This window comes from Alligator mississippiensis, chromosome 10 (genome assembly GCF_030867095.1).
Source record: "Alligator mississippiensis isolate rAllMis1 chromosome 10, rAllMis1, whole genome shotgun sequence".
Lineage (NCBI taxonomy): Eukaryota > Metazoa > Chordata > Crocodylia > Alligatoridae > Alligator > Alligator mississippiensis.
This window is the reverse complement of record NC_081833.1, coordinates 8686831-8710409: the sequence shown is the minus strand read 5'-3', so window position 1 is coordinate 8710409 and position 23579 is coordinate 8686831. Positions and strand designations below refer to the sequence as shown.

Here is a 23579-nt window from a genome sequence, read left to right as displayed (position 1 = left end):
TTTTTCCAATACTTTTTTTTCATAAAATACTTTTCCTAAATGCAACATTTTGGTTCTTAGCTGGAGAACTGGAGCATTTCTGGTGAAAAAAATGTTCATTTTGCTGAAAAAGTTTTCCCAAAGATGCTTGCTAGGGCTGTGCAAAGCTTCAGTCCCTGTTTTGATTTGGCAGAGATTCAGCCTGATTTAGTGGCCGAATCTCTGAATCTGAATCGAATCAGGAGACCCCTTAATTGGAGAGATTCGGAAACATTTGGAGATTTGGACATAGACACAGCTTTAAATATTTTTCTACATACTCCTGTGTACCAGGCGGTTCGTGAATGCTGCGATGCTGGGGCACATGGAGTGTCCCACAGGAGCACAGGGGGTTCCCCAGGGCACTCAGCAGCAGACCCAGAAGTGGACCAGAAACACTTCTGGTCCACTTCTGGGTTCGCTGCCAAGCATGTGGAGGCCCCCCCTCTCACTCCTGTGGGATGCTCCATGTACCCCAGCATTGCAGTATTCACGAGCCGCCTGGTACCTCGAGGTATGTAGAAAAAACATTTAAAGCTGTGTTTTTGGCCGAATCACTGATTCTCCAAATCTGCATCAAATCTTCAGATTCAGCTGAAATGAATCGGGGACTGTAATACGAATCAACGAATCAAATCACTGTCTCTGATTTGGGCCAAATCCAAATCAAATAGGGTCCATTTTGCACACCCCTAATGCCATTTTCTAACTGATGCTACATGGAATAAAAAATGCCAAGCTATTGAAGTTTTTGCCCCTCTAATGTGACTGTATCAAGTGACCAGAAACACTTGTCACGTGGGCCCTGATCAACATGATCAGATCCTCAGATCAACGTGCTAACTGAGAGGGAACGAGTAGGAGGAAGAGAGATAATATATATCGTTGTCATGAGTATGGTGTGTCTGTTTGCTTATGTGCCTGATATTACTCTTCCTACTTGTGTAGAGTTAGATCAAGGGACACTGTCAGAAGTGAATAAACAGGAAACAAAGCAATGAGGGAGATAAGTATTTATTGGGAAATACCTACCTGATGCTTACGTCTAGCCAGGGCCAAGATCAAGCTATTTTGCCAAGCCCAGGGCCAGGACCAAAAGACCACTAAACTGTAAAGGCTTCTTCTTAGAAAAAAAGAGGTGGGAGCAGGCAACACAAGACTCTTTCAAGGAGAAATACTTCAAGCAGAGTACTTCAGTGATTGGGACTGAGCAAAATTCACAAAAAGTTGCAAGGAACGCCAAAAGTTTGGATGAAGCAAGAAGCAGAGACTTTTTTTTTTCTTCTTTGAATGCTTTCCTCTCCTTGTAATGCACTGTTGGGGGAGGAAACAGTATGCGTGTTTCCAAGAAGTCTCTTCAATCATCACAGGTCACAGTCTCCCGGGGAGACATTTTCTTTGCAGGCCTTAAATGCCGTTGAGCCTATTTTGTGTCACAGTTGGCAATGTAAGGGGACTGCATGCCAAGTATCCAGTCCAGGCATGCTTGAACTGTGGGGTTTGTGTCACCTGGGCGGGATATAGTCAAGGAAGGACAACAGATGGGTCTAAGCCAGAAAGTGCCCTGAAGCTGTGAGATGTGGGGGAAAGTAATTGAAGCCTGACAAAAACAGTATCATTTTCACTTCGGCAATCTACAGTTTTAGGTCTGTTAGTTGAAAAAAAAAATGTGCCTTTGCTTATTATCAACCCAGTCTCACCCAGGTTCCTTCTTGATAACTGTTCAGTACTACTACCAAGGTGCATGGGGCGAATACAGTTTTGTAGCTCACCATTAGCAAACGCAACCTCAGGACACCTGAGAGAAAATGAATTAACTTGGCTTTTGTGGAATCCATGGGTTTGTGGTAATTACAGCAGCGCATTTAACTGATTCCTCTGAAAAAGTTAGGAACCTTTAATTCTGTAGAAAACAGCAATCTTGTTCTATTATTGTTTTCAGTAAAATTAGAGGTTTGGGGCTTTTAATAGATGACTAAATTAGACCTTATCAAAATCCTTTAAAAGAAACCCTGATCCTTAGACTGCAATTACTCTGGGGAATGCAGGCAAAAATTGGCATTTCTTTAGAAACATCAGAAGTCAGCGCTGGCTGGCATTTTGTTACTGGGTGATGCAAATGTTGAGAGTAAACCAGCTTAAGTTGCTTGTCTGTTTTCGTGTACATCTTCCTGCTTTGTCACACAACCAGGGCTCTTGAAGACACCCAGCTGGAAGATACCAAATGACACCAATGGGGGTCGCCTGTCCCTTTGTTGTTGTTGTTCTTTTTAAATAGATTATTTTTGGGGGGTACAAAAACAAGGGGTTTCCTCGGTTCCACATGTGTAGCCACTTCCTTAAGGTTAAGTACAGACAGTCAAAAAGCCCAAGGCTGAATCGATTCAATCTTCGCAGGTTAGTCTAAGCTGAGAAGATTGAACTGATAAGCAAGTGAACAGACATTCACTTTTGATTCAGGCAATGCAGCCACATGCCTGCAGTAGTCCAGGCAAGAAATGGCAGGTGCTAGAGCATGCCTCCCTGCCCGGCTGGAGCAGACAGCTTGGGCTAAAGCTAGCCTGCCCATCCTGTGAGAGGGGTTTGTGGGTGGAAGTGCAAAGCATCCTGGGATGTTGGGGGAGACTGAGTTAACTTGAATCTGAAGGGGGTGTGGGACAGAAGTTCAATACACCAATTTAACCTAAATCAGTTCAGTCTGATACTACATCCATCTGGGTTCATCTTACACCAGTTTCAGCCATTTTGAAAGGGGTTTATGGGTACTGAACTCAGCTGTGTTACAGATTTGAACCAATTTCCTATCATTTATACTGGTTTATGTGTAACTTCTGTCCCTAGCCTAACAGAACTGAGCTGGGGGGGCTTTATTCTCATTTACAGTAAGTCCTTCATAAATCAGAGGAAAATGACTACATGTATGTGTCTACACCTGCATCCACTTGCACATAATATCAATCTCTATATATGGTGGGCCTTATTTTCTACTGGTATGCATGCAGAGTATGCATTTAAACCAAGCAACGCGGGATGTAAAATGCTGCCTGTCTAAGGAAGGATGATCCATTGGTGAAGACGTTAGTGTAGAAGACATAGATTCGAAACCCGGCTCTACCCCGGGGTTTTTCTATGACCTTGGGCAAGTTACTCAGGCTCACCCTCCACAACAGGACTCAGGTAGAATTTAGTCTCTTAAATCCAAGAATGTGAGCTTCAAAGTCTAAAGGCATCAACATGTTTGCTTAAAAAAAAGTGCCCTTTAACTAAAAGTTTTGCTTCTAGGCATACCAAGAAATCTGTGCTGTCTAGTCTGTGCTAAAAAGTTTGGTGCTTATTTCATATTGAAGTCCCTTAGGATTCCCTAACTAGGTGTTCTTCTACCTATGGTCTCTGTGAGACCCAACTGTTTAGAGAATTAACAATTCATGGGACCAGAAAGAGGGAGCAAGAGGGAACTGAGGCCCTCATCTGGGCAGGGAAACAGCTCAATGCTGGTGTTTCTCTGAAGGATGTTAAATGCATTTTTTTCTGTGACCATGTAATGTTAGATAAATGTAAAGTTCTTGGAACGGGGACCAGACTCTAGTCTCCCCCTGCCCGTGAAACTGTGCTAACCACCAGAACAGAAAGGTGTCCCTTGTACTAGGGCACATGACTGTTAGACATGGGGCCACAAGACAACGGGCCAGGAGAGGAAGCTCATTTTCAAACGTAGGGTCTTAATTGGGTTTCTAAACCACATATTGGGATGTTGTAATCGGCATTAATGCTTGTTCTTTTGGATGAGCTAGTTAGGTGACCAGGTTGAAAACCTGACCCAGTAGTATGGATGGGATATAGTGTGTGCCAGTTCATAACCGTTACGTGATCTTGAGAGGTCCTAAGCACTGAAATGCAATGAAAGTAATTTGAAATAGTCCTGTCTGGATCTATCCCAAATGTTCCCATTCAGTTGTCCTTCGTCCAGCAGTACAGAAACCAGGCAGCAGATACCTAAATGTCATTCCCCCAAGTTAGCTGGAGATGCACACTGGATTAACTGGAATCTGTTTCCATCCACCTGCTCCTGTCTCTTTTTCTGACTCCCTCACTTTTTCTTTAGTGAGACTGCAAAGAGTACAGTTTTGTTCCTCAAACTATGATCTGGCCACTGGTGACTCTTCCTGAGGGATGTAGCTGGAATCAAGTTTAAGAGTAAATAATGCATCATACTATGGTAATGTTAGAGTGATATTGTAGTCATGATGGTCCAGGAATGATCCGAGAGGCAAAGATTTCTTTAGGTGGTATCTTTTATTGAACCAACTGCCTAGTTAGGATAGAGTTAGACAAGCTTTCAAATGCTAGACATTTGAAAGCTTGCTTATCTGTGTCCTGGCTATATAGCTGGACCAATAAAAGATAGCACCTGATGAAATCCTTGCTTCTTGCTTATTGTATCACGCTAAAGATGCCCCATATTGTCAAATTAGCATAGAAGAATGTGCACCTAAATTATCCGGTCTCCGTTCTTTTACAGTGCTAAAGCTAGTATTAAATTATAGTAGCTGTCATTGATCTAGTGAAAGAACAAAATAGATAGCATCCATATTGTCCAAGTTTATTGAAAGAGTCTCATGCCATCTTATTTAGTCAAGATGCTGTTCTCAAAGGATTTCATAGAAAATCTTCTAGGGCGGCAGAGCCAATAAAGTTTTCTACTGATACTGATATCTCTGCGTGGTCAGAGCTGTTTACAGAAAGCCTCGCACACTTTCTTTTTGTTTTCATAATTGAAAACTTGCCAGAATGCTGAATGGATTTTGTATATGAGATATTTAGCAAATATAATTAAACTGTCACCTTGTGACAGCTCATGTGTTGGGATATTTGACCACACTGGAGTTTTTTTTCCTTTTTTTAACATCTTTGCAAGCCAGCATCACAAGAAACTCTCAATTCAGCAGATTTGGCCAACATTAAAGAAAACTAGAGTAAAAGGAGACACTTCCACTATTATAAAGTGATATATTTAATATTTTTATTTAAAAAAAAAAGAGAGAGATCCAGTGAAACTAAAAGCGGCTTAATGAAATTAAAAAGAGAAACAACATTCTTTCTTATTTAAACAACTCCCCTTGCAGCAGTAGTAACCCCAAACCAAAGCTGCTCTGCAAATGCATGAATACAAAACCCCTTTCCCTGGGCTTTTAAACTAGCCCTGTCACTGTGCAGTCTGAAATGTCAACCCGTTAATTTTGCACGTGAATTTTCAAATGCAAAGCAATTACGCGTGCATGAAGTTGAGCGTTGGCATACGTGTCTAACTGGGACTCAAAAACTTGTTTGAGCCCAAGGTGGAACTGAGGACACTGGGCTTTTGGTTGTAGCTGTGTTGGTCTAAGGACATAGGCAGGCAAGGTTTTTTGAGTAGAGGGGATATCCTTTAATAGACCAACTGAGTAGTTGGAAAAAAGTTCTTAGCAAACTTCCAAGTGCAACCGCCCTTCTTAAGGCATAAGAAGTCTCTACGTTCTCATTGACATCCTGGCACATTTTTAGCTTCTCTAATTCCTTGGAGTCTCAGAAGCAAATCAGTAGAAATTTAGAAAGACAAAAGGTAAAGCAGGGAAGGGAGGGGGTAACAAAAAACAGGGGGGGGGGGAGGCCAAAGGGAGACACTCCAGTGGTAGTAATCCAAGGTAAGCAAGAGGCTGGCTGTGAAAAAGGAAATAGCTGAAAATTAGGACGATAAAGGGCAGAAAAGGAGGGGAGGGGAGAAAAGTGGGGGCGAAGAAGAATGTAAGAGGTCAGGTCTGGCAGGTACCTGGTGAATCGGATTCACTTTTAGCTTCTCTCATTCCTTGGGATCTCAGACCAGCAGAGGCTCCCCATGCCTGAAGAAGGGTGATTGCACCTGAAAGCTTGCTAAGAACTTTTTTCCAACTGCTTAGCAGGTCTAATAAAAGATATCGCATCTATTAAAAAAACCTTGCCTAACTGAGGAGGCTACTTTTACTGTCAATATGAAATGGAGAAACTTAAACAAAAAAACCCCCCCAAAAGCCCAGTAGTATAAATGGCAAAAAATTGTAGCTTCACTTTGAACTTAAAGTTAGCAATCTAGTGTGTTGTGGAAAGGAAATGTAAATGTAGTTATAAGTATCTGTACATTGATAATGTTTTTATCTTGAGTTTTTGTGTCCTTTTTATCTTGACTTGATAACATGTTTATCTTCGGTCTGCCTTTTTAATCTGTAGGCAGAAGGCAGGGGAGGGCGGCACCTTCTAGACTAACTCGTTCAGAGAGACGTGAGCTTTCTCAGGCTATAGTCTCCTTCTTCAGATGCTACAGGGAGACTTAATTCTATTGTATCCTTTCCTCCTGCTAATGTTGGCTGTCTATAATGAGCGATGGCATCTTTAGAGGGCCAATAATGAGAAAACAATGAAGATCCATGTAACAGCTGGAAATGACATTCTGTATCTAATTGTTGACATGCACTCTTGTTCCTCCTAGGGCAAAGGTGAAGAAAGGTGTGAATATTTTCAGTGTCAGAGCCAGCAGCCCATACTTATGGGACATTAGAGAGAGCATGGATTATTCTGGGAAATATGCACCAGCTGTTATTGTTTGCCAGAGGAAATCTGCTACCTCCGAAAATAGGTAGGTCATTGCCAGTATTTTTAATGACTGACAAGCAGGGGTGGCGGTTTGGTTTTATTCTTAAAGGCGATGTATCTTCTTTGCTGTGGTTTTGAATAACTTTCATTATTGTTTCCCGATATACACCGTAAACGCGTCGATTAAAAAAGCTGGTGCTAGCTCTAGTTCATCATTCTGTACTTACTGTATGCGTTTTAAGCCAAAGAGTACTTAAAGAAAATGAAAACTAACAGGAAATATTCATTTCACAGGAATATTTCAAAGGCCTTGTCTCATCGCTTTGAATTTAATTCAGCCTTATTGTTCAGCCTTTTCTAATTATTTGCTGCCAGCTGGTCAGCGATTATATTGGTGGCCTGTTAATTACAGTCCTTTTTGTGTCCTGGACTTTCCAGAGGGAGCTAAAACATAGTCCCGGCATGTTTTTTAAGTGATTTTTTTTTTCCTATGAATTGTTAATCTACAGTAGGAGACTTGATCTTCAGTCATTAAATTCCCACTGTGTAATCACTGATGTACTACTACATTGACCCCTAAACCAGTCTTTGTTTGGCAGTTGGTTGTTTCAGTTTCTTAGTTTGGGTGCATGTTTTGAAGAGTAAATGTTTGTTACCTCTAGTTTTCACGTCATTCATTATTCTTGGAAAAGCATGGGGGCAACTGGTAACGAGCTGGTTTTGTTGTATTTTTAGGTATTGTTGTTAAACTCACGTTATAAAGAGGGAAGCCAAATTCTGGAATGATTTATCTGCTGTGAAATTCCCTTGATCTATCCCGGGTTTGCAGTGAATGCAGGATTTGGAGATTTTTTATTAAAAAGGAAAAAAAAACCCTCTTATTATTAAATGCAGCGAGCTCAGCGGGTGGAATGTGAAAAGAAGCGGGGACCTCCGTTGCATTTTCCGATGCAAGTTTGTCCTTCCTTAAAAGAATTCAGGTTCAGATCCCGCTTGCACTATATCCTGATTTTTTTTTTTCTTCCCTCAACTGTATACAGTATTATAGCTGGCTGAACTTTATTGGTCAGAGAAGTGATGTCTGTCTGCCCAAGGTCACAGCTTTCTCCTCAATAAAAGAATCTGTCAGTCAGCTTCTTAAAGGGCCTGATAATGCTCATCAAAATCAGTGAGCTCTTTCCACTAAATTCATTTGGGTTTGGATCAGGCTCAGAGTGATTATTATGACAGTAAATTATCTACCACCATCTGCCCTTTTATTTTGTGCCTGGGCAGTGTGGAGGAGCATTTCCCCAATTCCTCCTCCATAATGTAAAAATGTAGTGTGCTGTCAAGGATGAATCAAGTTTGGCAAATTTTTCCATTTTTCCATATTTTCTTAGAATTGAGCACTGGGCAACTGCCTTTTGAACGTGACTTTTTCATTATCCTACTTCAGTTTGAACTCGGTGTCGCACTGGTCCCTCTTCTTTCATATGCCATCTATGAGGAGTGTCTTAGTAGTATTGCATACATGATAGTGCTGCTCTCTAGACTGTAGTCCTGCGGTGAGTTTGCTTCAGGATTGGGGCCTTGGCTACCTAACATAAAGATTAATTTAATAGATTTCATAGATTTCATAGACATTAGGGCTGGAAGGGACCTCGGAAGATCATCGAGTCCAGCCCTCTGCCCAAAGGGCAGGAAGTCAGCTGGGGTCATAGGATCCCAGCAAGATAAGCATCCAGTTTGCTCTTGAAGGTGTTCAATGTAGGCGCTTGAACCACCTCCGGTGGCAGGCTGTTCCAGACCTTGGGGGCTCGGACAGTAAAGAAATTCTTCCTTATGTCCAGCCTGAAACGGTCTTGTAGTAGTTTGTGACCATTCGACCTAGTCGTCATCCCTTGGGGCGCTCTGGTGAACAAACGTTCCCCCAGATACTGGTGGTCTGGGAGCTTGTCAGGCTTTTAGGCTGACTGGTACCCAGCCCTGATTCCCCAAAGTTTTGGGCGATTGTTCCCGAATGAAATAATTAAGACTTCATTTTTACTTCACATTTTACTGAAATGCTTAAAAATAAAGTCAAGGAAAGGAAATGTATCGCAATGCTAAGCTGCTATTAATAACATCAGATAAAAATGAAGCATGACAGCAATCCAATCAATGTCAAACCCAGAACATCAGACCCAGTATTGGACTGGAAATTAAATCATCAAATTAAGTAATCCAATTAATATTAAAAATAAGCAATCCAATATATTCTGAAGAGGATTAAAAAAAGGTGGCTGTCTGTTTGTGCATAAACCCCAAGTGGAGAATTTTACCAAGTCAATCAAATGCATGATATGAATGGTTAGTCATCATAACACTCTAACCAAACTATTATCATTGCAGCAGTTGGGCTGCAATCTCAGAGGCAATTAATTCTTCCTTGTGAGACAGTAGTTCTTACGTACCGTCTACTCCTTTCCTCCTCCCCTAACATAAATGTTACAACAGGCTTCAACAGCAGCGTTCCAGGAGTTTGACAGCCCTTATTTATCAGAATTTACATATGATGATCTCAAAGCTCTTGGGAACTTTCAATGAAGAACATGTCGTAATTAATATTGTTGTGAGACAACATTTAGGGCTATTATGCATGGGAAATGTTTCTGTTAGGAGTGTTTCCTGAGTGAATTGTATAGAAGTATGTCTTCGCACACGCTCACACACTCACAAGATCCGAGCTACAATCGTGCAGCTTAAAGTAAGTTGCACGATCGCAGATCAGGCCCCACATGTGCAGACCAGATTTGCTGGTGCCAGAAGCCGTACCAGGAACACAGTGCAAGTCCAGGAAGGAGAAAGGGAAGTTAGCAGCTCTGGGGCGGGTTGACTGGACTGTGGGGGCTGGTGGGCTGTGGTGGGGGTTGTCCAGCTGAGGGTAGGGGTGTTGGGGGTGCTAAAAGTAGCTCGGTCAGGGTGTGGGATTAGGAAAAATGCAGCCCCAAGGCTGGGGCAAATGGCTGGACTCTCCCAGCCCTAGTTCCAAACTTGTGCAGATGTTCAGTAAATCGGGTGAACCAGTTCCACATCTAAATTAGTTCACCTCCTCGGGTGAACAAAGTTAGATCTGGACAGCCATTTTTTCCCCTGCTGTAACTTCTCCGAACGTATGTGCAGATTGGCATTTAGATCACCTTAACCCTAATTAGGTCGATCTAAGTATAACGTCTGCATTAGGGGTGTGCGAAATGAGTCCTATTCGATTCAGATTCGGCCCGCATCAGGGACCGTGATTTCATTCGTTGATTCAGATCACTGTCCCCTATTAGATTCGGCCGAATCCAAATCTGAAGAGTCAATGCTGATTTGGAGAATCAGCGATTCGGACAGAGATACAGCTTGAAATGTCTTTTCTACATACCTTGAGGTACCAGCATGACTCGTGATCCCTGCCATGCTGGGGTGGATGGAGCATCCCACAGGAGTGCAGGGGTGGGGGGCTCACATGCGTGGCAGTGAACCCAGAAGTGGACTGAAAGTACTTCCGGTCCACTTCCGAGTCTGCCAGGGGGCGCCACACCTCCATGACTCGGTGATCAGCTGTGGGGGGACCCTGGGTGCTCCCCCATACCCAGGAGGCACCAGTTACTGAGCTGGGGGGGGGGTATGGGCAGCCTCCCAGTGTGCTCCCTGGTGGACCCAGAAGTTTGCCAGAAGTGCTTCTGGTCCACTTTTGGTCTGCTGCCGAGTGCATTTGGGGACCAACCCCCCCGCTCTTCTGGGGGACGCTCCATGCACCCCAGCATTGCAATGTTCCAGTAAGAACATTGAGAGATTAAAGGGTCCTCTGATTCGATTCAGATTCGGGGATTCAGCCACCGAATTGAGCCGAATCTCCACCAAATCGGCTTCGCACAGCTCTAGTCTGCATGTACCCACACGCACACACAAGCAACACAGCCATGCTTTCTCATGGTTTGATGTATAACTTCTTTTGCCCAGGTGATCAGTTTTTAAGACTTCAGAAGAGCAAACTTTCCTCTAAAACATGGTTCAGTAACCTACAGTTCATGGGCCAGAGCCAGTCCATAAAGACTGGATCCTGCCTACAAAGCCTATGAGGCAGTTGGAGATTCATGGGGAGGACCCCTTCCCCTCATTAGCCTCATGCTTCCCCTTCACACAGACCCTCCACTGAAGACACTGCTGAGGTGGGGGGAGGTATCTGCATAGTCAGCAGCCAAGAGGTTAACACACACCCCATACTGCCACCACTGCCTTTTCACCATTTAATTTATCATTGCTGATTGCTGCTGGCAGTGGCATTTGGTGGCACATAGAGACTGGAGTGAGCTGTCGCTAGCTTTGGAACTTTTCTAACTCCGCTTTAAAGCCTCTCTCTCAAAAGTCTTCAGACTAACCTAGTCCCACAAAGTTTGAATGAGGCCATCGTCAATGAGCCACAGTTTCTAAAAGTCCTAATTCATTCAGCAATTAAAAAAAGGGCATTTGGAGCATTGCATACCTGTAAGTCTGGAACACCTTTCTATGACCCCCCCCACCCTCAAAAGTAAAAAAAAAAAAAAATCTGGATACACTCTGGAGGAAGATGATGATGCAGACTTATCTGAATAAAAGGTCTTAAACTATAATTATGGCACCAGTTTACAGAAGTTTTAATATACAAAATCTTACAAACATAGATGACTAGATAAAAAGAGCGCTCAACAGAACCGGTCACTCAGCATTAGGACGTCTGCAAAATTTAAAATTAGTTCCAACTTGTGATCACCTCCTCATCCCCAGTGTTTCTTTTCTGTCTTTTCTGTTGCTGTCCTAGAATGAGGTTGTATGTCAAAGAGTTTGTTTTTTGTAATCTTATTTCCATAAAAAAAAGTTTATCAGGCTGAAATCGTCTTGAACCTTAACATTTACATTTTTATATAAGGTCTAAATTCCTATATACGTTATGTTTAAATATTTTCTATGCACACGTGTGTGTATGTGTGTATATATCTATATCTATATCTGTCTATCTAAAGATACCTGTGTGTGTATGTATGCATATGTTTGGGTAATATATATACACTAATGCCAAAATCTCCAAATAAGGAAAACAATATGTTAATAACCAGGGGACGCTATTTACACTATCATTAGCAGACAGCAAACTTTTCCTTACCCTGATCTAGACAAGAGGATATAAATTCAATTAGGCAATTTCCTACCCCAGTGTCCTCCAGCTGTGGGCCATGTATCCTCTAAATATGTTCCATGGTACTGAGTTGTATTTTAGTTTTTCTCCATCTCACTTTCCATAGGCAAGACTGACATTTGCTTCACTTTTGAAAACTTTTTGTCCAGACACCAGTTAATATATAAATAAAATTTAAAATATTAGGAATGCATTATTTAACATGCTGTTTTCTTTATCCATTTTTAGGAGTAAGGTCAAGTATTGCATGGGGAGGGGCATGCTGAGAACTTATTGGAAGTGATTCCTCTTTCTCTTTGCATGTTTGAAGCCGTTGTCTTCAAAAGGAGGCTAGATAATCACCTGGCCGGGGTCATTTGATCCCACCATCCTTTCCTGCCCATGGCAGGGGGTCGGACTTGATCTGCTCAGGTCCCTTCTGACCCTACCAAGTATCAACTATGAAACTCTTCAGGATGGATGGCAGTTAAGTATTGCTGCATGTGTTACCAAGTTGTTTGCCTCCGTAGTTCATTTTATAAACTCTACAGACTCGATTTGCATATTGTTTAATTACTCTTAAAAATCAGAGATCTGATTACATGAATGCAAAGGTGGCAATGTTAATTAACTGGAGATTCGGTGCTTTTGTGTTTCTGATAGTTTTACATGGATCAGGAAATAGTGTTAATAAAGCTAACTTACTGTGACAGGTGTAATTTCACGGATTAGGGAGACACTTGTGCAAGTGATAAACTGAACCGGGATGCCTCAGCATTTCTTTATCTAAGTTTTGAAATATATCACTCATTTTATTTGGAGAGGTGTTGGCACGAAAAGCTTATCATAACGGGATTAACATATAAATATTATCACAGCCAGCAGGATGTTTCTGACTGCATATTAACAGCAAATATTATGAGTCTGTATCAGAATCACTAATGAAGGCCATCTGTCAAGTATCGTTTGGCGTTCTCAGTGCCCTGCTGATCACGGGCTTGTGACAGCGTTCCAGATTCATGGTGAAACACCCACAGACTTTTTTCCCCCTGATTACTCAGATTTTTGCCTTATGCCATAATAAGTGTGTAACTAAATCCTGACTTCTGAGATAACGAAATGAGGTAATACCTGTGACATTTGTACTGCCTCTACATAATGAACCTTTGAGAAACACCTACCATTCCTCTCTTTCCACCTAGGTAGTCAGCATAGTTTATAGAAACCACACACACCATGAATTTCTTGGGGACTCAGAAATGGTTTAAACTTATCTATCAACTGAATCAAGTAAATAGGCGTCAGTTTTTTGCTATGATTAGGTTTCTGTTTGGGGTTTCTGTGCTATCATTCATCAGACGTAATCTGCCCAGACAAACAGGAGGGAACTCAGAGTGAAGACATAATAGTGCTTCTAGGTTTTTTGGATAAATCCAATATCTTTTATTAGACCAACTCAAATAGTTGGAAAAAAATCGTCTTTGCGAGCTTTCAGGCACCAACACCCTTCATTAGGCCGAGGAAGCATCTGCGGTTGGTCTGCGCTCTTCTTTGAGCAGGTCTAGAGTTGCCTCTGCATCTAAGTACAAGATGGGTATTTCTGCAGCTGTGCCATGACTGATATAAGGAAGAAGGATGCCTGGAGCCCAAGACATCTGGCTTTTATTCTCTGGAGACTTCCTGTTTGTCTTCGCTTTGTCAGCAGGGGACCAGAGTTTTAAAAATAAAAGATGTCTAAAGGCTGAGCGGGATTTTTTCAGGCACCTCACTCCTACTGATTTCACCTTTTAAGGTTCTGGGCCTCTGGTTCTCCATTTCCCATCTATAAAATGTGGCTACCAGTGTATTCTTAAAACACAGAGGTGTTGGGAGTACCCTGAAGATGGTGAGGCCTTCTGATACTATGGTAAGGGGAGAAGTAAAATTAAAATAGCAAGACACAAGTCAGTCTTGGTGCCTTAAACTGTTCTATTCCTATGAAAATTAAAGATCATTAAGCATTTACACATATTCTGCACAACGTAGGATATTTTTCCATACTCAGAAGGGATTCGAATTCATTTATCCACCTAAGCAAAAAAAACAGTAATAAAGGAAACTTGGATCTTTTGGAGCACAACCTCAAAGTCTGGATCCGGCTGTTTTAACTTTCTCCGTCCCCACATTTCATGGCAATTTGGCATGGGCAGGCTTGGTCCTCAGATTTCTGATATTATATAATCATCATTACACTAGATAAGTTGCCAAGGTAGCATTTTTAAGGAATTTTTGCCCCTTGCACTTTTGAGGTATAATCCCCCGCTATAAAGGAGTGCCAGCGAAACCCTGCTATGATTGAAGTGAAGTGAGAATCTGGCTCGTTAATCATTGACAAGTCTGTGAGCCTAATTTTGCTTTCAGCTGACCATGTGTGAATACAACAGAAGTGAAATATTCCTGTGTTAGCCCTGTTAAATTAATAGTCGATGGCAATGCTTCCTTGTGTGGAGCCAGGATCTGTGCCTGTGTCCCGCATTTCCCAGTGAAATGTATTCCCTTCTGCTAGGTTTAACTCTTCTCAACAGTTTTGCTTGAGTATGAAACCAAATAAATATTAGCTGGGGACAAGGAAGGAGGAACATATGGTAACCTTCCCTTGGGTTTGCCCACATAATCATTCACTGTTATTATGAATATGTGTATGTTTAGTACTCCGTATTTCTCATTTTCAACCCAAGTATGGAATCTCCCATTAAATTATGTAACATCTAGGTTTGGTGTTACAACTGCAGCGAGTTACTGCCTCATTCTTTTACTTGTTGCAGCTGCCATTATGTTTGATAGACTCTCAGGAGTGCTGTAATCCTAAAATACAGTACGGCTTTCTTTGCTGAAGCAACAAAAAGCAACACATTGGATATAAATAACAATGTAATAGCCACAATAATTATATTGTTTGGCTTGCTGGTGTTCATCAACGCACTTCATAAGTGCGGCTGTGTGTTACAGATCACCCATAATTTGGGTTTTGGGGGTCTTTTTCTCCTTGTGATCTGTGTTTTCACACATCCAGACAAACCAACTGTATTTTTCTGCGAGGGAAGATAAAGCTATCTGCTCAATGGAATTACAAAAAATGCATACCCCAGCTAAAAAATACCCGGTGTAACATGCTCCTTCCTATCATGAATCATGTAGGCTCCAGTTTGCCATAAGATAAATGACTGAGATTGAAATTGCAGCAAGAAAATAGTTCTATGAGCTTCACCAGTTTTTAACTAAAAATACCTGACAAGATATTGCAGCAGTAATGCCGGTAATGGGAAGATGGTGTATGTAGGTAATTACATGGCAGCCCAAGAGGGGTTTTTTCACGTGAAGCAGAGCTCCGTGCGTGTGTTGTTTGGAGACATTTATTCCAATTTGCATTCTCTTTTTAAGTAACGGAGTTTCAATATTGCTTTCCTGCTTTTTGGACTGCTCCAAGCTTATACCCACCTGCTCCTTGACACATGGACCAAAGCCTCCATTGCCCCGTACCTTGTGTGCTCCTTCTCACGAGAGCAAAGTAAACTGAAAATGCTGCTATTCCAATTTACAGGGTTGTAGGTTGTAACCGTGTTGGTCTAAGGACATAGGCAGACAAGGTTCTTTGGGGAGATCTGATATCTTTTATTAGACCAACTACATCGTTGCAAACATTTTGACTCGGGTTACATGTATTTTGCATTGGCTAGAACAGATGCAGGGAAACGGTCACTTCATTTCACTTTTGCAAACATTGCCGTATCATTTTCTGATGGTAAGTTTGGGTTAAATCTCATTGAGGCTGGAATAAGGGTGTAACGGAACAGCTAAAACAAAGCGAGCACCACCCAAAACGCAGCACATGGCATGGCTTGAGTAGATGAACCCTGGGGCTCAAATGGTCTCCCTAGAGATAGATATAGTAAACACGAAGGTCAGGGCCTTGATTGATGGAGCTGTTGGTTTCTATTAACGAGAGAGGAGAGCCGCAGAAACAGATGCAGAGAAGAAGCAGAAAGACAAGGGGATGTCCCGAGACGCGCTGAGATTATAGCCCTGAGGAAGAGCCTGAAGACAGGGACTGAGCATTCGCTAGTCAGCAAAGCAAGTTTTCCGTGGAAATGGTTGCAGTCAAACACAGGAAAATGGGACTCCATCACCAATTTCTTCTCCTAAGTGGAACAACCTGTTAAAGTTTAAAACGGACTCCCCATTTAAGTCAAAAAGAGACAGCAATAGGCTCAGCTGACCCTGGACTTCACATCTTCCAGTCTTGCTTACATCTGATGGTCCAAGCATGGGGGGACCAGCTCTCACGTTTTATGCAATCTATATTTTGTCGTATTCATTTCTTCTTAAATTGATGGACTACATGATGAAAACATACATTTATTAGAACAGGGTTTTCACATGACAGTCATTTTGATGCCTTGATTTTTTTTTTTTTGATGCTCATCTTGAAATGTTACCAGGACCTGACTTTTGCTAGGCCATTAGGCCAACTTCCAAGAGAAGTGGTGCTGGCTCCCACCCTGGGGGTCTTTAAGAGGAGGCTAGACGAACACCTTGCTGGGGTCGTTTGACCCCAGTGCTCTTTCCTGCCATGGCAGGGGGTCGGACTTGATGATCTGCTCAGGTCCCTTCTGACCCTACCTACCGTGAAACTACTATGAAATTATGAAACTACAATCAAAGTTTCTTAAGCTGAGCAATGTAGACCTGAGGCATTTAAAATTACCACTCTTTTCCTTTATACTGTCTATGCAATGTTAATATATTGGAGAAATGGGTTGTACCATCGAGGTACAAATGAAACAGGAAGAAAATAAATGTATTAACTGGTGACTAGTAGATAGAACTTATTAGGGAACATTTTCACCTGTTTATTTCAAAGAGACTCATCCATTAAAAAAAAAAAAAGATACCAGGAAAAAACGCTTCAAAGACACGCAGATAATTTCCTGACATCTTAGAGGTGGACCCTGTTTCAGTATCTTTGACCTTTATGTAAATCCAGTACTACAGGACACTTCAGCTGTTATTACAAAGGCAAAGTTTCTTTTTAATATTAACTGAACTTTAAGGTTCTCCGTAGGAAAAAGGCCAATGTCTTTGTTTGGGAGCGGGGTGTTATTAGACACAGGGAATTAAATGACAACAAGTGTTGAATTGGTGTCTTGGTCTCTTAAAGCATTCTGGAAAAAAGACGTGGGGTTTTTTTTCTTCATTTCTTCACGGTGATATTCTTTTCCAGTTGAAAATTCATAACACATTTTTATAGAACTGGCATCTCCAAACAGCCTGCAAATAATGATACAAACGGGTTACTTAACTGGTAGTCAGCAGCCAGTGTTTCATCGTGGTCCTTGTTGTCAGCAGTCCCACAATACAAGGACGACATAGCAGCTGTTATAAAGGTCTTATATCCCACTTCCGCAGGCCTTGGAGAAGTTGGTTTAGTTTCGTGCCTCTTTCGTGGCCCCAGAACGCGGGGACTTAAAGGCACTTTTGTGACAATCGTCTCCATCCATGCCTATAATGCAAGTACGGACTAGCTGAGAAATGGTCCCAGAGCCTTTGCTTTGCTGGTCAAGATTAAAAACCATTCCTGCCTTCCATGACTTTGCAAGTATGTGGCAGCCGCGCAAATGAGGGGCTTAACTGAAAGCATAACAGATCAATCCTGACTCCTTCCTGATGTAAGAAGGTGGATGAGGCTCTGTCTGCACTAAAAGCCGTCTTCTGTATTCAGCGTGGCACACAATTTGAATGGGTTGCTGTGCCCAGCTGTATAGAAAGTAAGTCAGATGAACAACTGGACGACAAGGCAATCTTGTCTTGGCCTGATAAAACCCTAAATAGTCTGGTACCAGATGATGATCTGCTTCCCCTCCTGCATTCATTCCTGGAAACCTCCACCAACCCCCTTGCCCCCCCCGCCCCTGTTCACTGCCTCCACAGCTGTATATCAGACACCTCTGAAAACAAAATTGCACACCACATAACATGTCAGAGTGAAAGACAACCTGAAAGAGAATCTGTTTAGTTAAGTTTGGACTTGTTCCATATTTCACATACAGCGGCATCAGGCTAACCTCTCCTAACCTCATTTCAGCCGTGACCCAGGGTGGGGTTTTACGCAGAAGGAATTTTGGCTGGAGGCAGCCTGTGCAGCGCTTATAAAGAGAGATGAATTTAATTTCCTGTCCTATCTCATCTGAAAAGAAAGGATCACAGGCGGGATTTTTTATCAGTAAAAAAAAAATAAAAAATCTTCTATATATTTTTGGATTAAATTTTATTGATTTGGGTATGAAACTAACAGTAGAAAACAGGGAGAGAAATACTTCTGTGCGCCAAAGAAATCAGGCAAATACAGTCAGATATAGAATGAGTCTTGCATTATACTATATTAAAGGAATCAGCTAGGAAATTGAGAATAGGAGTACTAATGCCATCATAATTATCCGGTAGTACTTCAGGAGGTAGAGGTCTGTGGTATAAATCTTAATGATCCTGGGTTGAAACTATACTGATAATCTATTTGCCAAAAAAAAAAAGTATGTGATTGTATAATTAAAGATAATATCATAACACGTACATGGAGGGAGATAGAATTAAGGTTGCCTGGGTAATTTTGATCCCGCTATTTAACATTCACATGGCATGTGGACTTCTTTGCGACGCAGCATGTTGATAAACGGGTTTATTTCCACTAAACACTTGAGTTCAAATCCCTCTGAAATTGCAGAGCCTAGCAACTCCACTGTATGAATTTCAGAGGTTGGCAATTTAGGGCTCATACATGGATTTTGCAGCAAGTTAGACCCGACAAGCAGCCCCTTTATCAACTTATCAACTTTTCTGAGAAGGTCTTGTCATGCACAAGGACTTACTAATCCTCACCTGTAAAATGGGCAATGCTGTACTTGAAGGAAACGTTTTAACCCTAAGTAAGTTGCCTACAGTCACACATCCGTGTCGGTGGCAGAGATGGCAGTAGATCAGATCACAGAAATGTTGACCAGGGCTGCTATACAGTTTTCCCCGACTGTCCCGTTCTGCTCGCTCGCCTATAGAAAAGTGTCCCCTTTTCTATCCTGTGCACAAGTAACAAAAGGACTTTTCCAACAGTTTGGAGATATTCGTACAGATTTAGCTTCCTTATTTTGAGCCGGGTGTTATCCAGGGTAATAAATATCATTTTAATGTTGAGGGAGAAGAATTTCTCCAAGGAACCTTCAAGACGCATCATCGCCATGCTCTCTCTGTGTTACGGTGGTAGTTATATTTGTGGCCTTCCAGGTTTTTATAGCCACGGGGCTCTTAACAGCTCTAGTGGGACAGGAACAGTTTACCATTTATTAAAAAGAAAAAGAGCAGCCTATGGAAAACTTAATATTAAATGCAAGGATGCGATGTCATGTTAAAGTATCTCTAATTGCGCTGGGGTTTTCTTTTCCTTGGAGTAAATCCCACAGGAAATCATTTTAATTACTTTGTGAGTTAGAAGCAGGAAGGTGCCAGAGTTTCTTAGAGCATGAGCTGGGGCTGGGAATACACATGCTGTTGGTGGTAGATGGGGATTCCCACTTCTTGGGTAAGGACATTATCAGAAATTAATTTTTCTTTATTACTCAGCATAGACTGCTGCACAAATTAGAAGGTGAGAGTAAGTGTGCAGTATAGTCTGCTATTTATCTAGGCTTTAAAGTATTCCTATTTAAATTCTAGCCACAGGCACAAAGATGAAAAGCAGTGAACATTGTTACTTATGTCATGTTGAGTTTTCTGATGACTTTGTCTCTTAATGGATAGTCCTATGGATAACAGAAACATCCAGAGTTTCTCTGTAACCGCAGGTTAAAGGAATTGCTTTGGGGGAGGGATATAAACTCTTGAGATTTGGCCTAACCCACCCTCTAAGTAATGGGGTCAGAAGGAGGCTTTCCACATTTATCTTTGATACACATACCTCGTTGAATGCATTTATCATCACAAGGCCCCTGTGAGGTTGGGTTGTGCTGTCATCCTGATTTTGCAGCTTAAGACCCGAGGCACAGAAATGCGAAGGGCTAGATCCAGAACGTAGGTGCCCTAAGGCTGAGCATTATGATGCATAACTTTTAGGCCCATGGACCGCTAGGTCCCAGTAGGAAAATCCTGCGAATGGGGGAAGAGAGGGAGCAGAGATTATGCCAGCTCGGGTGCCTCTCCCACTACTATGAGGAAGCATCTTCCTTCCCTTGGGATTCACATCCCAGAAGCCTCTCCTGGAGGTAGGTGCCCTATGCCTTTCATTCAGACACCAAGCCTGGGTTCTGCAAGCCTTCCTGGAAGAGGCTGTAGCCCTCATTTTCCTGGAAGCTCTGTGGCTGGAGTATGTGCCTGGGATATGGGAGACCCAGGTCCAATTCCCACCTCAGCCTGAACAGGTCTGGGCTGGGGGATCTGCTTAGAGCCATCGGTCACCCAGATGGGTATGTGGAGGTACATGGATGAAATGTGTTAGACGATTTATTCTTTCCTCCCTACTGCCCCTCTTTCAGCTTGCCTGCAATAACGAGCAGTGCTCCTGCCCTTCCCATCTCCTCAGTCTTCTGCGAATGACTTCCAGCTGTAGGTGTCAGCTGAAATATGAGTTTTCTTACATTCGGCAGAACCTGTTCTCAATTTGCACCTTTTCATTAAGGTCTGGATCTTTTATATTGAATTCCAGCCTTCTGTAGCTTTATGAGTCCCGTGCTTTATGTATGATGTTCTGCCAGAATTTGAGCATGGGATTGCAGAGGAAAAGGTGATACCTAATAATTTATACAGAATTACAATTTTTTTTTTTCACAGAGGATGTGGGAGGGTGGAAGAAAACCATATACCCAATGTGTAAAGTAAGAAAGCCAAGGGTCTGATTCTGTGACAAGCAACTAGAATCGTTAAAGCAGTATTTGATTTGCTAATTAATCGCCTGTAAACTTTCATGCATCTCCACGCACATAAGATTCATAGATAGTTAGGGGCTGGAAGGGATCTTGTAGATCATTGGGTCTAGTCCCCCTGTACTAGGCAGGAAAAGACAACGGGGGTCAAGTGACCCCAGCAAAGTGACTGTCCAATCTCCTCTTGAGGATATTATCTTACATTATAATACATTTTCCAAGATAGACTTTTTGGATCAGAATTTTGCCCAGAGGGTGATCAAGTCTTGTTTTAGATGCTGGTGTGCTCCTTTGGAGCTGGCCCAGAGAGAGCAAGACCAAGGTTGGAAGGGGAGTCTGTTGTATAGTACATAAATGAAGCTAGGGCTAACCCCTCACCATTGGACCACCCTGCCTTTTATCCTCATTGCTTTCTACTTGCTAACTCAGTTTTCAAAAAGTTGCATCCACAGACACCATCCTGTCTCTCCATCCCATCCCACCCCCTGCTCTTATTTGCTCATTTTGGTCCCCTAGTCTTGTGTTTTCATACACGTATGATAAATCAGCACCTGGAGTGTGCCACCCACCACACATCCAGCATGTTCATGAAACAAAAACCCCATAAAACTAAAGCAGCAGCTGTGCAGGTAAGCTAAAGGCATCTTGAACGGTGAGTGTCAGTGGAGTCACTCCAGTTTATACATCAGTGGAGTTATGCTAATTCACCGGCTAAGGATTGAGCTCAGTGATCCGCGAAACAGAAACCATTGGGAAGATGACGAATGCTCTACAATACATGGAAAGAAAGGGGAGTGCAGTGGCAAGAGGCAGGAGGTTACTGCTTGGGACTGCTGCTGCTTTTTGTGGGCAATCTTATGGCATCCAAATTAAGTTAAAATAGGGCCCAGAGGGCTGATCAGCGACAGCCTTCCTACCAAGAATGGCAGCGGCCACCATCCAGGTGCTTTGGGGTTGGGTCAGTTCCTCTAGATCTGCAACCAACAATGCTACACCGGCCTTCAAAGACTACATTTCTTTGGAAAGAGTATACCACACACTTCTAGTCTGCGTCTCCTTGCAGGCTGCCCACAATGCTCTTTCTAAAGACAGCCATTACCATGTGGCCGTCTAGGGCCTTGCGGCAGGACTGTGCGAGCTCTTGGAGAGATTGTAAATTCCCCATCAATCCCGAGAAGCTCCTTCGCATTGCCTGTCATGATCCTTATCTAATCCTACCGGTCAGCATGCCATATTGCTGCTTGTCTTCTCCTGAACAGCCGTTGTCTCTCTCTCGGTCAGGGGACACGTACCCGATTTGCAAGGTGTCATATTAGCATCCTCGTAGTGTAAATGCCCATTTCCTTCTTTTTTAACCAACTTTATTCTTGAGCCAGGATGTCAAGGGAGTGGCACAGATTGGCCGTCCGTGGCGTGGCAGAGCCAAACTCTGAGGACATCTATGAGTGTGCTTCAACAGACAGAGCCCCTTGAAATCAAATTTAAATGTGTACATTAATGGTTTATGGGTTCAAGGGCCTATGGCCCTGATGCATGGCTGCAAAATAGATGGTCATCCCCGGAAACAGTTCACTACATGTGAAAATACATGTTTTCGCACACAAATGGGTACTTTTGTAAGAGCCACTAATAAGTTCTTTGTCACATTTGGCACGTGTTTAGACATATTTTTATCGTGTTGTTACACCATTGTAGATGAGTGTCTCAATATATCACATCAGAGCTGGATCCTGACACAGTCAGCATTTCCACCTCACAATGGTTTTGACCTGAATTCTGATAGGACAATTTGGGCACTTTTTTTTTAATATAGTCCATAAGCCAAGGTTATTAAACTTGGATTCCTACGACTAGCTTCCTAAATCCATAACCATTTCTCCTAATGAAAATGGCCTACTTTTCAAAGGTGCCAAGTACTCACAGCACTTGTTGCCCTTAGCCATTTCATTCTAAATATTTGATCATGGTGACTAAAATTGTACCACATCTTCCAGATACTCCACTAAGTCACCAAATGATCAGCAACTTGGCCAGTAGGGACGTGTTGCATACTGTTCAGCATGCCGCGCAGGTGTCGTACGACTGTAAGGTATATTTTACAAGTTTTGCTTCTAGGTCTGGGACTCATGAGCAAGTAGAATATTCCCCAGCCTATCCCCATCACCCCCTCCCTAAACTCCTTGGAAATGGCTGATTTGTATTCAGGTGCTTGTAATCTTTCCAAATGAACTATTCAGGCTGAAATGTTCAATGTCAGAAGTTGAATTTTGGAGGTAAGTTTTAACTGAAACTAGAGTCATGTGGGGCAGTCTTAACCGACCTACCTATAATTCACTCGTGTATCTCATAGCTCTATTTCTCATTAAACGGTTAAACATATATATGCGGGGTACGTGGTGGGTGTTTGTAAATCCTTTCTGAGCACCCTGAAGGTTGAATTTCAGTTGATGTTATACACGCACTTTGGGGTATGTTGTATAAATGTATGCAGGCTGCCAGAAAGAGAGATGTGTGTGTTCGGTACTTATTTTATATTTTATTTTCCTGAGAAATAAAATCAACCCTGATTCAATTTGTAGGACTCTTGAAAAGAATTATTACTTCCCAATGAGAAATTGCTATTTATTCAAAAACAAGATTTTGTTCTCATAAACCACATCTAAGTAAATCTTGCTTGCAGAGATACTAAGCAGCAAATGATTTGGAGTTTAGATGTCTCTGGCACATGGGGATAAATGTACAATTTTGCAAATGCTGCCTAGAAACTCATCCCTTTGAAATGTTTAGCATTTAAAATAGTTATTATAGAAGCAATAGTTTCCTGTTTACTTTTGGACTTGGTTTTCGTTTGCCTC

At 42.2% G+C, this 23579-nt stretch overlaps 1 protein-coding gene across 3 annotated transcripts in view; it reads left to right on the top strand.

Annotated features, from left to right (window-relative positions):
* TMEM132D (transmembrane protein 132D) overlaps nucleotides 1-23579 on the top strand; it is a 465160-nt gene that overhangs the window by 245349 nt on the left and 196232 nt on the right. For all 3 annotated transcript variants that reach the window (XM_059713431.1, XM_059713430.1, XM_006275063.4), the window contains exon 3: nucleotides 6518-6664. In XM_059713431.1, the coding sequence (XP_059569414.1) occupies nucleotides 6518-6664 (147 nt within the window). The remainder of the gene's footprint in view (nucleotides 1-6517; nucleotides 6665-23579) is intronic.